The sequence below is a fragment of the Drosophila albomicans genome, chromosome 2R, assembly GCF_009650485.2.
Source record: "Drosophila albomicans strain 15112-1751.03 chromosome 2R, ASM965048v2, whole genome shotgun sequence".
Taxonomy (NCBI): domain Eukaryota; kingdom Metazoa; phylum Arthropoda; class Insecta; order Diptera; family Drosophilidae; genus Drosophila; species Drosophila albomicans.
In genome coordinates, this window is record NC_047631.2 from 24,218,390 (window position 1) to 24,235,097 (window position 16,708).

Sequence of the window (16,708 nt, forward strand, 5' to 3'; positions counted from 1 at the left end):
TTCGAAATATACTATTTGTCGACAAAAAACATACCAAATACCAGGGTTGATGTTGTACAATTTTCAGAACTGCCAACCTGTCTAAACAATACGTTCAATATTGAGCAACGGTTGCACCACTGTTGAGTACAGGGTGTCATCTTAAAAATAAATTAATTGCATAGCATACTTTCTGATAATTCAAAATTACAAGCATTTTCTAAGTCAAGATTAATAAATTTCATAGCATACTTTTCAGCATCTCCAAAAGTCCCATGCGATACTTCCAAATTGTTAAAGGATTATTGAAAACATTTGTAAACATTCATTATTCAAAATACTGGTACATAAAAACAAATTTTTATTAAATAAATGTCTTATAATATGCTCACTTAGCATAGGATACGCTAGGGGTAGTAATTGTATTTCTACGTGAGATAGGCCCTAAAACATTTTGGGCTTGTTCGTCTAGATGTCTTTGCCGATTATCTAAAATGTTCATTAGTTCACTACGAAGACACACACACACACATACAAATATGCATTGGAAATACAATCGTACAACATTTAGTCTCTACCACACTTCACATTTATGAACGGGGTTCATTGGCGATCCTTCTGGGCACTGGAAGTCCTTGGCAAAGTCCTTCATATTGCTCAACGAACCCAACACACGGAACTCCGATGGCGAATGTACGCCTGTGGTAATTCTCATCTTCAGCGATTCCTTACGATACTTGGCACACCAGGTCTGCCCAGCCGAGATCCAGAACATTTGCTGTGGCGTATAGTCGAGGCCAGGCAACTTTGGCTCTTGACCGTGCTTCTCCACCCAACGTTGGTAGGCGATGTACGATTCCTTGACGCCACCATTATCGGCGATATTCTCGCCCTGCGTATTAATACCGTTCAACTATGAAAATATAATAAAAAACAGATTAATAACTAAATTGATTTACAGGAAATATTAATGTTCTTCATTACATTCAAGCCCGTTAAACGTTCCGTGTAGTTGCCATACTGTTCAATGATACATTGAGCCTTCTTCAGATAAGCCTTCTGTGTATCTGGTTGCCACCAATCACGCAGGTTGCCCTTCACATCAAACTGGCGACCCTGATCGTCGAATCCATGAGTGATTTCGTGACCGATCACATAGCCAATTGCTCCGAAGTTCATGTACTTGGGACGTTGAGCACTGAAGAAGTGACCCTGCAGAATGCCAGCCGGAAACTCTGAGAAACCGAAGATAATTCAATTATATTTTAATATCGTACGTATACGTAATATGCGATAACTTACGTATGCTGTTTTCCAGGGATGAGTAGAAGGCATTCACAACTGCTGGGCGAGCGTGACGTATCCAATCGGTTTTGTTGACGGGCAAACGCAGCTTACTGAAGGAGTAATCTGTGCCGAAGATGTTCATGGCCAAGAAGGATTCAAAGTACTTGTCAGGATTGATTTCGAGTTTCTCAAAGTATTTGGCCAGCTTCTCGTTGTCGAGCATCTCATCGGGATAGCCAATGTGTGTGGCCATGCTGTGCAGCTTCTCCTTGGCCTCCTGCTTCGTCTTGTCGTCCATCCAGTTGACCTCATCGAGGATGTCGTTGAACACGCCGCGTATGTCATTAACCATTTCCAGGGCATTGGCCTTCGAGTCTTGATGGAAATGCTTGCGAACGTAGAGCGAGCCCACGGATATGCCAAGGCTGATATTTAATATTTTTGGTTAATTGCGATTGTAATATACGATTTTTGCATGTGGTGTTGTTGTATGGTTGGTGAAACCAGTTGTAGTTGTTGTTGAAGTTTGGAGTTGTTGTTGATGGTCAGTGCATTTTTTTGATGGTGGAATAATCGTGGACGTGGACGTGAAAATGGAAACATAAAAATGAGAATTTTAATGAAAACAATTAACATAAATATTGTAGATTAACAAATTAATGCACATTTGGAATTCAACAAAAGAGAATCGAAATACCATTTTGTGGAACAAAGCAAATGGGACACCTAAGATTGGATATCGCTAGCGCTAAAACTACCATAAGCGAAACGTAAGGCGAAGCGATACAGTGAAGCCGCGCTATAACGAATAACAGTGGTTCGTTATGGAGCAACTTTACTGTGCACACTGTAAGGAAATAAAGCCAATGCATGTTTGATTGCCATCGTTTTTTGTGGGGTATCTCGAAGTCTTTGAAGAATTATGATAACGATTTAATTTGCAGTGCCTGTTGTTAACAAGTGTGTGAGTGTGCGTGTGTGTCTGTGTGTGTATGTGGCTGTGTAGATGTGTATGTGTGGGTGTTGTGTGTGTGTGAGGTATCTATACCCTGTAAATAACTGAAATTTTGTTTGGATTTATCTGAAAATACCAACATTTCAACATTGGGTTCGAGCTCATCGACGTCACTGCAAAATCACAAAGAAATCAAACAGAAAGAAAGAAAGAATGAAAGAAGGAGAAACGAGCAAAACGAGCAGAAGAATTCACATATTGAAAACAATGGCCAAGGCATCAAAAAAACATCAGCTATCAGCTAATCCCAGACTTTCCTTCTTCAAACACTCCACTGCATCCCAACGATCCCAACTTGCCACGTGCTCTACTAACCTGCCAGAGGAAATGTCGACGCACTCCTTCCAACGCGCCTCCTGCTCCTGACGACCCGACAATGCCGTGGCATACTGTAGCTGCCGCTTGCGGAACTCCTCGCTGAGGAAACCAATCGAGAAGGCGTGAATACGCCACATCATATAGTTGGCAATCACACGGTTCGGTGTCTTAGCCAGCAATTTGCCCAGATCCTCAAAGAAAGACGGCACTGTCAGGTTAATAATCTCATCGTCCTGCACATGGAGTCCCTCTGGCAACAAGGCGTTCATGTAGTCCACCCAATCAACGTAGGGATAAGCGGCATACAGTTGCTGCGTTGTGCGGGGATTGAATAGCTCGGAGGAGTTGCGACGCTTCTCATTGGGCCAGGAGATCTAAGTGGGGATAAAGTTAGTTAAAGTCAACTCAGAATGGCAAAGAACAATTTGTCAGTCTTACATTGGCCAGCGCGATTTCGAATTCGAGTGATTGCAGCAGCTGTTCCTTGGCTTCGTCCTTCTTGGCACCAAAGAGAACAGCAATGTCCACCATGTAATCGTAGTAGGCGCTAACCAGAGTCTCATTGAAGCCCTTGACCAGGTATTCCCGACTCAGAGCCAACGCGGATTGATCCAACTGTGCAACAAGGATACAAAATTAGCTGAGTCTAGTTCACATCGTCTGTTTGTGCTACTTACGTCCATGAGGCGCTTGGTGCTGTTCTGCAGGTCAACGCCAATGGAGAAATCAATGATGTAGTCCATGCTGAAACCGGCTTTGCGGAACTTCTTAACCTGCTCCTGCCATGTCCAGGTGTTGTCAGCGTTCCACTTCTCGCCCTCGATCAGTGGCCAGCCTCCCAAGGATTTGGCAATCTTGGCAATAGGTGTGGCACCCAAAGTTTCAATCAGTGCTGCAGAATAATCAAAAATGAAGTAAGTGAATTCGATGGAAAACTCATGGGATGTGCACTCACTCTTATTCATGCAGGCTCTGTAGAGCAAGTTGGGCAGACGGAAGTGCTTGGGTTCGGTGTCTGGGCGATCGGTTGTGATGATCTCCTTCAGCTGCTCCTGTAGCTTGTCCGAGATGACGCTGAAGGTGCTGACGGACACCTTGTCGTCCGGTATGGTCTCCTCCTCGATGTAGGCGCCGCAGGCGAACTCGTAGAAGTTATCACAAGGCTCCACCTCCGGATTGATTTTGCTGAGCACCTTGGAGGCGGTGTGAATGCACTCCTTGGTCAGGCAAACGTTGTCCGGCTTGCCCTTGCTGGCCTGTTGCGTGACCGGCACCATGTTCAAGGTGGTGCTATTGGCACTCAGAGCAGTTGCCTGTGGCAGCGGCTGCGATGGCATCGCCATATTGGAGCCGCCGTGGCCGAGTCCTTTGTACAGCTCGTAGCCAAAGCCGGCGGCAATGATCGCGAAGAACAAGATGCAGAGAGCGAGCAGACCTCTCTCCATCTTGGTGCGACGGTGCCACCAGTTGGGATTCCTGCAACGCAACAAGAGAAACAAATGTGTTACTCGACAGAAAAAAAGAGTGCCATAAATCTCAATTAGACGACGCCACAGGCGAAAGATGAACTGGGAAGGGGGAGCGGTGGCAGGGGGGCGTGGGTGTGAAGTAAAAGTCGAGTAAATTTCACTGTGCGTCGGACTTGTTTTTGTCGCTATTTTTGCTGCCTCGTCTTGGCGTCATCCATCCATAATCAATTCACTTTTTCTTTTCGCTTTTATTTTTTTATTCGTTTTTTCGTTTTTTTTTTTTTTTTTTTTTGTGCTTTAGCTATCTCCCGTTGACCATCTCGTTTATCTTGTGTGTCGGCCTCGTGCTTTGGCTCTTAACTTGTTTATCAACATTGTGCCGCTTTTGCCTTGCCCCCGTCTATTGAGCCTCTTCTGTCAGCAAATGCAAAAAGTGAACAACGAACAGACAACACACTGTGCTACACATCTCAATTGGCAATCGCCAGAAAACTGATTCATAATTTCACTTATATCCAGCATTCTACTCTATAAAGTTAAAGCTCTTCTTTTCCTTATACATTGTTAATAATTACTATAAATTACATATATATCTTACTTATAATCAAATTTAAAGTAGCAAGTTAATAAAGCTAAAAAAATATTCTCCTTATTTTAGGTTTTTATTAGTAGTCAGAATAGAATTCCATTTTTTTCTATAAAGCTAAAGCTTTTCTTTTCATAATTCATTGCCAATAATTATTATAAACTACAACATACCAATCTTACTTATTTGAGGTAGCAACTTAATAAAGCTGAAAGAACATTCTTCTGATTTGAGGGTATTTTTAGAAAACACAGAATTTCACTTTATTTCAACATTCTACTCTATAAAGTTAAAGCTCTTCTTTTCCTTATACATTGTTAATAATTACTATAAATTACATACCTATCTTACTTATAATCAAATTTAAAGTAGCAAGTTAATAAAGCTGGAAGAATATTCTTCTTGTTTTAGAACAGAATTTCATTTTTTTCTATAAAGCTAAAGCCTTGCTTTTCATAATTCATTGTCAATAATTATTATAAATTACCCATCTTAACATACTTATAATATTTATGGTAGCAACTTAGTAAAGCTGAAAGAACATTCTCCTGATTTGAGGGTATTTTTAGAAAACACAGAATTTCACTTTATTTCAACACTCTATTCTATAAAGTTAAAGTTTTTCTTTTCATAACTCAGTTTTAATAATTACTATACTTATGTGTATCATATCTAATTCTATGAAGTAATCAAATTTAATTTATCAAGTAAATAAAGATGGTAGAATATTCTCCTCTGCGTAATCTCATTTCGTTTAACATGATTAAAACTTGTTATTTTTAGAAAGCATTTCTATGAAAAAAAAGTGCTTTGTCTTATGCCTCACTTCAAAACTTTTTACACATTTTATTAACTCTGTTTTATATAAATTAGTTAAATTCTTTGAAATTCACAATTCGCAGAATTTCGAAATCTAAATTCACACAATTTATATAAAATTAATGCGCTGTTGTTTCACCTTTATTATTTGAGTTCCTTATTTGGTTAATTATATATAATACTTATTGTATTCAAAATTCATAAATTGCCAACAAATATTAGAGTTATTCTGATTATATTCAGAGAACCTGTGCTTGCTCTCTAAAATATTTCTTTGATTATCTGCCGCTTTCTCACTCCCATGCCTTTCTTTTTCTTTGAATACATCACATATATTTTTTAAGCTGATCGCAAATACTTCGAAATTGCGTAACGAACAGGAATGAAATTTGATTTGAATATGAGTTTGGTTGAACTTTGGCATTTGATGGCAATGTTTACTAATGAATATGTATGTTCAACAGTAGTTTAACTCTGTTTTGTTTGTGCATCGAAATTAGCAGCAGCAAAATAATATTTGAAGCCCAAATTCGAACCAGTTGAAAACCTGTTGCACAGTGTCCCGCTCTCTAATTGCCAACTTCCTTCCGATTAACCAACGATCCAACGAGATTTGACAATTTTGCAAGAGTGGTTTTTGGTTTTCGGTTGTAATTGTTGTTGCTTTTGTTGCACATAAATAGATATCGAGCGAATGGCATGGGAAACTGGTTACATACTCGTATTGTGGGCCAGTTTGAAAAGTAATTTAACAAAAATCGTTTCAAGCTTTTAGCAGCTAAGATAAACAACACACACACACACGCATACACATAGTCGCAATGTAATATTAGCCAATGTTTTGTTGTTGTTTTCTTTTTCGGCATTTCCGTAGCTTGGCTTTTTGCACGCTTCAATTACTTTTGAAAATTATTAAATAATAATGATGCGCACTAAAGCCCAAAAGTTATGAGCCCCGAATACGCGCTTTAATGTGCGATTAAGTCTGGGCTCTATAAATATATTTATGGCTGATTACATACATTATTATTATTCGCTATTGTGCCAAAGGTCATCATCATAACTCATTCGCCCCGTGTGCCACGCTCTCTCACTCATCATTTTCACGGTACTCGATGCACGCGAGGTTGGCACTTGATTTAGATCACAATAATTCACAAATTATCTAAATTTTAGTTGATTATTTTTCCTAAATGTTTAAGTTGTTCTTGCTTGAGACTTTATCATTTTTATGAAGATGTTCGACAGCATTTGGTTTGGTAATTAAATGCCAACGTGACAAACATTTTATCTAGATATTCGTTGTTATTTAGCACTGTGATAATAAAAATTATAAAAGAAATAACTGGAATATGAGTTTTTAGGAATTATTTGCATGCATTTCGGTTCTAATTAAGCAACATCAAAAATCAGAAAACCTTAAAAATGCAAGTGCAAAGTTATAAAAACTTGATTTATGCAAATTTCAGTTAAATGTGAATAATGTGAATTCAAATTCTGTGAATTATGAATTTTTGGAGACACATTTGCATAAATCTTTGTCAGCATCCGATTACCTAAAAACCCTAAAACAATAAGTATGATCAAAACTTATTTGCCGCATGTGTTTCAAGCCAAGTCAATTTGTCTGAATTCCTTCAGCATATTTTGAAGATGTTCCCTTGCTCGTTAACAATTTTTATTAGTTTCTCCTTAAGTTTGTCTTCTACCTGTTGTCGTTAAGATGATTCATAGATTGATATATATACTCGAAAAATAAGTGTGTGCATCATAATCCTGTTTTGAAGCTGCAAAGAAACCAGCTTCAAGAGTTCGAAATTTCATTTAAACCAGCCACGAAAAGTTTCAAGAAATTCAATTAATGCAAATTCTTTTCAACATACGCCAAGTATTTGTCAGTTTATTCTATATTAGACCTGGATGACATGGCTGAGTGATCACAGTAAACGAACCACGAACCACGAGCTTCAAGCTTTAATCATATTGCAAAAAAAAAAAAGAGAAAAAACATCAACCTACTCAATCCACAATGTATCTGTAACAACAACATCTATATACTATTAGTATTCACAGCAATTATATTGTTTAATGCGGCTGAACCTTTAGCTATTGTTAACTGAACAAATGGAACATACACTAATAGTAACAACGACAACGACAACAAACTAAAATGTGAGCATTAACCTCGACACGAAATATATTTTCATTTTGCAAATAAATGTAATATAAATTGTTGTAAATATTAAATTGAATATAACAATTAAAGGGTATTTTTAAAAACTGCGTGCTGTCGATGAAGTCAACATTTTTATTTTTCTTGTCAAGCTCAAGTTCTAATTGCGAATCAAAGCGTTATTTGTCTTCATGATTTGCACTTCGTTTAAAACAAATCGAACAAATGCCAATTTCTATAATTAATGCCAGTAAATGTTAATCAGCAAAAAAAGAGACGTCAATGCTCAACCAGTTTACAAATGTTTTTTGCCGTTGTTTTTCACATTTGTTGAATTGTGCATTATGGAAATTGGACATCTTGGGCATGGACTTCAATTCAGTTGTATTAAAGTTGAATGACATTGCCAGAGATCACTGTACAATGAGTTGGATGAATGAATCAGCTACCAATTTGGAATTCATATTTGCTCTATAAGCACTCTTCAGTGTATAGTTGAATTTAAGTAAATATAAAAAACGAATAAATCAAGTAAAAGCTACCCGCTACACATTTTCAATAAAAGCAAAACAGTGCGGTATTGTTTTTCAAAATTTACTGAATTAATATACTATAAAATACTGAATTATGGTGAAGTCTATATTTGGTACATTTAAAATATGCCATAAAATGCATAAAATTTTATCTGAGTGTAGTGTATCAATTTTTCTTCGATTTGCGGAGCCGGAAATGGATGCTGAAAAAGTCTAAAACAAACATTAGCTACGTGCAAAAGGGCACAAGAAAAAATTATAGCTTTATCTCTTATAGTCTCTGAAAACCAGTTTTTCATACGGACAGACAGACATGTCTATATCGTCTCGGCTGTTGACGCCTATCAAAAATATATATACTTTATTATTCACTCCTTCAGCGTGACACATACATTTTTTGAAGACATACCTATGGGCATCGAAAACAGAAAATTATTTCGCAATTCAATGTAAATTCACATAAACAAAGAAAACAAAGAATTTAGAAGCAAATGAATGAATTCAACCGGCTGCATCTACGAGGGGCGGAGCATAGACAAGTGGAGGTCCGCAGCTGTGTCGCTATAAAGTATCTTTGTCTCAGAAGTCGCACAGTAGGGATGCATTTTTGGTAAACGCCAGTAATATCCTAAATAGTAGCCAACTGAAATGTTTCGAAGATCATTTAGGCATGGAGATTCGACGTATTTCAGCTGGAGTGGGGATAACTCTGAACATACACAGAGGAGATGCTCTAGTTCTCTCTCTTAACTCCAAACTCTTCACATTTCCTTCATTCAATTCAACCTTCATACTTTTTGTATATATAGTACTTATATGTCTTTCTCTCTCTATATATATATATGTATCTCTGCGCTTACTCAACTCGTCAATGCATTATTTTATTCAATTAAGTTATGATTTGACTGACTTAATCGATTGATTTACCTGCCGTTGCTCTTACATCTGCATTATCTAAGAGCCTAATTAGCCAGACGCAAATCGTGCCCGATCATTGACCACTTTGATCGAGCACGTTGCTCTTACCTCACACACTCACACACAGCATTCATGTCTCGATTCACAATTTGTATCTTTATTCAGTTGCCCGGTTTATGCAATTGTCATTGATTTTTGCATTGTCATCGCGTCTTATCAGCAGCAATATCAAATGATTCCATCTCTATTCGCATCTGCTGAATTTGTATCTGTTTTGTGTGTGTGACACATCGAGAGGAATGTGTGTGTGTGTGTGTATTCGCATTTTATGTCGTATTTTATTCATGAATATATATTGTGCCCAGGTGCTGTACACTAGAAACTTTATACAAGTGTCCCTCCCCCAAAAAAAAGTATTGGGTGGCACAGGGGCGGGGCCAAGGGGCCAAGGGAGGCAGGGGACAGGGGGCGTGTCAATAGGCGCCAGTTTCAAGCTGTGCTTTTGTCTCTGAGTTGCCCAATAAATGTGTCAAGTGCAGGCGGCGTTTTTGCCATTGACGTGACACTTTGCCGTCACCATCGTCATCGCCAAACACGTGAGTGTGTGCGTATTTATGAGTATGTGAGTATGAGTGTGAGTGTGTGAGTGTGAGTGTGGATGACGTTTGGCAACATTGCTTACCTTTTGGGCTTTTATTTGTTTATTTTATTTTATTATCGATACTCTAACCAAAGGAAGTTACAACCTATTGCACAAACATAAATCTTTAAGATCTCTCGAACAACCTTGAGATACAAGATTATATATCTTGGCAGTGCATTGATTTATAGTATGGTACTATATAATTATTATACAAAACATATTACATGAGTGTATAAAGTATTCGGTACAAACTGTCTTCACATTATTTATTTTGTTAAGACTATTTGTCATTTTAATATGCTTTTGATCGTTTTTGGTGTCCGATGTCGATGTCGTTGGCTTTATTAATATGCAACACTTTGATTGACACACAACACACTTTGAGTTTGTTGTTGTTGGTGTTTTTTTGGTGTTCGGAATAACGCATTTGGTGAGCCCACTTCCTAAGTGTCTTGAAGTTGTTTTCTTGTGTGTTAAACCAAATGCGATTTTAATAGCACAAGCTTTTTGTATTCCACACTTTAATCATGCTCAGTAATCAGTAATTCGGCTATACGCACTTGAATAATTAAGATGATTCGCATGTTTTTCTTTGCCGAAAACTGTTTTGATTGAGACTCAATCACATTTGAAGGGAGTTGCTAGTCACGTCAAGGAAATCAAACAGAAAGGTGATTTAAAGATTCTACTCAAAAACTAGATTTGTCAGCGCTACTCTACACTAAAGTTAATGCAATAAGTTTATATTATTACTAAACTATATATAATAGTCATAACAATAATAGCTTCGTCAGAGAAACTATGGAATAACAAAAGTATCTGAAAGATACAAATGATGGAAGCTTCAGAAGAGAGTTTAAAATACAGAAACACAAGTTTATGTGAGTCGCCTAAATACGCGTGAAATTAAAGTAAATTAAGTATTGCAAGTAGCTTTAAAATATAAAGTTAAGTTACGACCTATCTCAATTATGGGATATAAAATAGGAAAATAAATATAACTAAAAATAAATATAGTAAAAAATGCTCTCTTCTTGAATTACTATTATCATAAAATAATATAAATAAATAAATTTGCAGAGCATTGCTGGTTTTGTCATAAAAAAAAACAACAAATATTTGAGGTCATTTGTGTAGTTTATTGGTTTGTTTTTTGGCCATGTGAGAGAAGAGGCAGATGTAAAAAAATAAAGCAACAAATGCAGATGGGCTCGGCCTTTATAGTTTAAAAGTTGCAGTTTGTCTTTCTAGCTAGTTTTGCTTTTTAATTTCATTTCAATTGTTATTGTTGTTGATGTTGTTGTGGCTGATGCTGATGCTACGTTATTTAAATGTTTACAATGCATACGTAAAGCCCGAAACCAAAAAGCAACGACAAATTGCCTTCAAAGTGTTAATTTGTGCCACAGACACAATTACCTAATACATTTTAATTACGCCCGACTTGGGCCCGACAGCTTCAGCTGTCTTCTATGAAGATGAGACGCGCACACGAATGAGTTTAAGTTTGTTGTTTTTGTTATTTTTTTTGGGTTTCTCTCTCTCTCTGTCTCTCTTTTGGCACTCACTATGATTGCTTGCTTTAATTGCTCGAAATATTAGAGCTGTCATATCATTTAAGCAACTGTCTCAACTGTCGCTGCCTCTGTCTCTGCCTCAGTCGCAGTCGCTGCCTCTGCTAGCTGCGCTGTTGCGTGTGCGCTCATTAAAAAAGCCGGAATGCAGCTGCGTAGCATTTGAGGAATTAACGGATACCAAATAGAGTACAACAAATCAATGTTCTGCGTGGAGAGGTGTCAAATACAGTTTGGAAAGCATCTCATTAATATGCGTGGTATATGCAAATAAGTTCCACATACGTTCCACATCTAGAGCTTGTCTTAACTATGCGATAATTCTCTCGCTCAATGCTCAGTTTCCCTCTTGTTGTGTGTGTGCGGATTAAATTTCTTCAAAACTTTCACTCGGCTTCAACTTGAACTTGTCTCTAATATCATTTTTTTTCTCTTCTATTGATCTTGGCCCTCAAATCGAGTGGCGGCTCAGCAGCAAAATGAAACTTTGCAATCTGTTTATCAACAGGACGCGCACAATTTGCCAACAGGAAAAAATCAGCGACAATGCAATTGTCAATGGGGTGGGAAGGAGGGGGAGTATGACTGAGGGGCGTGGCAGGAAGTTGTGGCAGTTACTTTGCTGCCTTGAATAGGCCAGCCAGTCAGTGAGTGAATGGAGCAGAGATGGGGCAGGAAAAGCCAACGGAAACCCATTGAAAAACATTGAAAAGTGCAGCGAGAGTCGCAATTTCTGCACATAAATAACGGCAATATTGCAATGCTTGCCAAACTCTTAAAACCACAAAGAAACAAAAAAAAAAAAAAACAATTTAAAAAAATTATAAAAAATAGATAAAACTACGAGTGAGCTGCCAAGCCAAGGGCGTCATATGTCAAAATGTCTCAACGAGTTTTTCATTGGATGTTACGACAAGTACAAGGTGCGTTTTGCATGCTAACGAAATGGAAATGTTTTCGAAACCATTTGTTATTTTAATACTTCGTTTTTTTTTTTGGGTGGGTACAAAAATGATATTGGCAATTATGGAACAATACGCATACGATTAACAATCGCCAATGGCAAGGCAAATCATTAAATATGCATTCGGCATTTAGACTATACGATAAACAAAAGGCAAGCGAAATTTCCAACTTTTCAAAGATTGACCTCAAAAACTTGGCAAAGCATTCGTTGTAAATAAATAACATCGCTTTAAATGAGATGCACACACAACAATAAGAATAACAATTGTTTCTTGATGTTTTTTAATGTATTAGTTCCTCGAGGAAGTTTCACAGCATAAAATTATGCATATTGAAAAGTTTCCCTAACTTGAGATGAACTTGATACAGGGCGTATGCATACTTATATAACTCAGTGTTTTCCAATTTGTTGATGAGTGTGTGTGGCGTGCCCCCAAGAATGTTTTCGCATAGCACGTAGCTTGGATTAATGAGCAAACATTTGAAAAAACAGTAAGAATAACAATATATTATTATTATTATTATTATTCAACTCAAGTCAAGTTTCAACACTCAAATTGCAATAGAAGTCAAGTTCGTTGAGGCTAATTTTACGATCGGTAGCTTTCTCATAGAAGATAACTATTGTTCTAAGAAAAATTAGCAGACGCGTGGCCGATTTTCTTGTTGGTTTTGTGGGTCACGTAAAATGCTCGTTTAAATCGGAACGCTTCCCGGTTCGGGTAATTCCCTAAAAAATCCTCTTTGGTCGCATCAAATAATCGCAATTATGTGTAAACAAAACGAGTACACGTAATTTGGACTTCAATGAAAGAGTTACGAACCTTTCGAGTCGGGCTTTAGCATCCATCAATCACCTGGCTGTGACAAATCGTCTCATCGCGTCGCGTCTTTTTTTATGATGTGTAGAATGAGTAATAATCATATAATGAGAGAGAAAGAAGAAGTCAAAGACCGGGCCTATTACGTGAGCTACACGCTCCAAAATTTTCTCGCAATTACGCATTTTATATACCTTGAAGTATTTGGCCCGATTTGCCAAATGATTCACGTGCTGCACAGCGACGATCATAAGGAAGTGATGCACCTGCAGAATGTTATTTGTGACTGACCTCAAAACAAAGAGAGCCCATTACTTTTATTTCTTAATTTTTATTATACGAGTTGCACTTAAAGATTTGACCAAAAGTATGCAATAAATTCAAGTAATTGCCAAATTGTTTTTCCTGCATTTGTTTACTGACTTCTCAAAGTGTTAAGCAAATAGTTTGTTCAATCATCTACAACAATTAGTCAGATGAAGACGTTGTCTAAAGACCTATTTCCTTATATTCTAATTGATAAATGATTAAAGACTCAATGAATAGCAATTAATCATCTGATTGAAATGCAATTAAATGACTAAAGAGTCAGATGTGATAAGATAGGTTTAATATTAATTACATCTCAAGAGATTAAAGCGAATTATTATTCACTTTTTAGCTACATTTGTTATTGTTTGTCTTTGTTAGAACGATAACCTCTATGATAGTTCAAACCAAAGAATTTTTTATAATCTCTGCCCAGATAAGTGTTGACCAAACGATAATGTAAACAACACAGATTCAAATATGGTAAAGACGAAATCAGTTTTCATTACAATGTATTTTATATGCGCTGTGGCCACCGCAAGTTTCACCTTCGACTGGAGAACAAAACAACCAAAAACAGAAAAGAAAACGCAAAGAAAACGCTGCCGCATGGTCAAATGAGTGACCATAATTGGCCCGTTGCAAGTTGCAGCTACTTGCTGACCACGTTAAGGTCTGCGTGCGTTTAATTATGCAATTTGAGCAAATAAGCAGCAACTGCAACAACAACAACAACAGCAACCACAACATCAACAATAGCTATAATAAAAATTCTTAAAAAAATATACAAAACAAATGAGACGCCAAGCTATAAAAATAAAAAAACTGAAAACACTTGAAAAAAATTTCAGTTCTTGACGGATTTCGCGTTGATTTAGTTGGCCTAAATACCACTCGAAAAGAAACAGAAACAGATAAAATACATACAATCGGGTTCAGAATTTAGTCAAAGCTGTATAACCGGTAAGACGATTCCATCTATAGCCTATAGCCATCAACTACTTCGACATCACGCTAAGGTGTGATATTTTTTTATTTTGGGCCTCTACAAAGAGCTTCAATTGTGCGACTCTTCTCAACTTGGATTTTATGAAAATTGTTTTGCGAAGTGCATTAACAAAACTTACATAAACAAATGAGTAGATCGTAGACATGAGTCAGTTTAAAAATATCTCTGGACAATAAATATTTGCCCACAACGCACCTGTGTTTTGTAAACTATTTCGATTGAAATTAATTTATCTTTAGATGTCTGCAGAATTCGATTAATATGTATTTCCGGAATACATTGAACCTTCTGCCTTTAAATATATTTATTTTTAAGTAAATAAACAATAAAGTATGACAAGCACAACATTTTAGTATTTAGTTCTATTAGAACAATTGAAAAGATTCGTGTGAATGTTGAGTTAACCAAACGCATCGCAGCAATTAGAAAAAATTACTAAGGAACGTGAGAACTTAAATTCAAACAAAAGAATCTCAGACTTTCTGGCATTGTACAATAAAATACAATAATTATAATTATTGTGCAATAACAAAAAGTTTTTACATATACATATGTAGTATATCTTAAATAAATCAGTTCCATCTTTTATCTTTTTTGTGACAACAGATTTCCATTAACCTTTTTGAAGGCCAAAAAGAAGAGGCTCAAGAATAATTCTTGATTCATTTGAGTTATGATTTTTGGATTTTTTTTTTTTTGGGTAGGGCACATTCTCGAAAAGAAGTTTGGGATTGTTTCAAAATGAAGCTAGAAGGGCATTTCTTCATTTTATATAACTCTTAGAATTAAAAGTTTAAAAGTTGGCAAAAACGTATACAGAAATAATTAATTAATTTATTAGCATTCAACTAATTAATGAAAATAAATGCTCATCCATAGATGCTAATCGAATTCCAAATAAGTGTGATATTGTTGTTGGGCCAAAAATAAACCTGATAACAACAAAAGCCTCTGGGCCAGTTTTTTTCGTATTTTTTTTTTTATTTGTGAAAGAAAAAAATCAAATCGAACTACCTGGAACGTGTTTTTAATAAACATGCGCAACTTTCTTTTTTTGACGCGCCAACAAATATTGAAAAATCGAATGGAAATGGGTGGCAAACTGGCTTGCAACAAAGATAATGAAAATGCAGCAGCAGCCTCAGCCACAGCAACAGCAGCAGCATTACCATTGTATTTAAAATAAATATGTGTGTATGTGTATGTGGGACAGTATTTTTGTTGGGAGTGGGAGGGGTGGTGGGGGGGAAGGGTAACTGAGAGGAGACAACAACTTACTTAATGACTGTTTGCATGTTAACCGTTTTAACAATATTGACTTTAATGTCCGGCGCAAGTGGCTGTTACTTTTTAGTTGTTGTTCTTGCTTTTATTGTTAACGAGACGCTGTTTAGCTGTTAAAGATAAATGATTTTTATTTGCATTTAGTTAGCATTCAAAAACATTTAAACCACAAATTATAACAGTAGTAGCAGAAGCACAAAAATTTACACAACAAACAACGCTCCACACACAGCGATTTGAAATTTAACAGCCAATAAATACTATCATATGCACTCAACGTTTAATATGAACTCAACCACGAACGACGACCTACTGAACGCACAAACCGCACGCGCAATTGTATATAAAAGTTTTTGCTGAACCCCAACACCAAAAGCACGGATCCAACTTGGCCCTCCAAGCAACTAACTGTTGTGTATGCGCAAGCACATACAACAACTCAACTTAACAGAGGTCTCAAATGTTATTAACAGAATACCGGCTAATCGTCTGTTAGCTATGCGATAGTTTCAAATACGCAATCATTGCTGGCTTACATAAGAAAAATGAAATTTTCAATTCGATAAACTATGTAACACTTTTTTTTAGTAAATATTCAACACAATCAATAATTACCATTATTTAACAAAAAGTTTTTGCTTGATACTTTTCTTATTCTCAAACAGTCGATCGTTGATACGTGTACACACTGTTCATATTACAGTAAGGCCGTAACCTTAATAATATATACTAGTTGGTATAATAAAGAAATGCAATAGAAATATTCTTTGGTATTTTTGCGCTTGAAAGTGCCATTACTTACCAACTCATATGAAAAAAAGTGCCGTTACTTATTTTTCGCCCACTCATTTCGTCTAATTACGTTCTTTTTAATGTAAATTTGATCAGAAGGAGGTGTACACTGCACTTAAGAAATACAACATGTTTTTGCCCTCGTATAGTTGTTTTTGACACAATTTTTAGTACACAAATTAAAAGAGGTTTACAATAACGCGCCACTTTCTA

General features: G+C 36.6%; 1 protein-coding gene across 5 annotated transcripts; it reads right to left on the reverse strand.

Annotated features, from left to right (window-relative positions):
- Positions 1 to 303: 303 nt before the first annotated feature.
- LOC117576982 (neprilysin-2-like) lies at positions 304 to 16,528 on the reverse strand. Of its 5 annotated transcripts, none has more exons than XM_034262164.2 (10): positions 15,911 to 16,007; positions 15,698 to 15,813; positions 3,555 to 4,075; positions 3,277 to 3,491; positions 3,038 to 3,214; positions 2,597 to 2,973; positions 2,362 to 2,394; positions 1,282 to 1,691; positions 964 to 1,214; positions 304 to 892 (listed from the first exon to the last, which is right to left on the reverse strand). In XM_034262164.2, the coding sequence occupies exons 2-10, from the start codon at positions 15,712 to 15,714 to the stop codon at positions 554 to 556; spliced, it is 2,340 nt and encodes a 779-aa protein (XP_034118055.1). In that variant the 5' UTR covers positions 15,715 to 15,813; positions 15,911 to 16,007; the 3' UTR covers positions 304 to 553. The 5 variants fall into 5 exon arrangements, with proteins under 5 accessions (XP_034118055.1, XP_034118058.1, XP_034118057.1 ...); XM_034262167.2 differs by having other exon boundaries at positions 15,982 to 16,000; XM_034262166.2 differs by having other exon boundaries at positions 15,934 to 15,952.
- Positions 16,529 to 16,708: the final 180 nt, after the last annotated feature.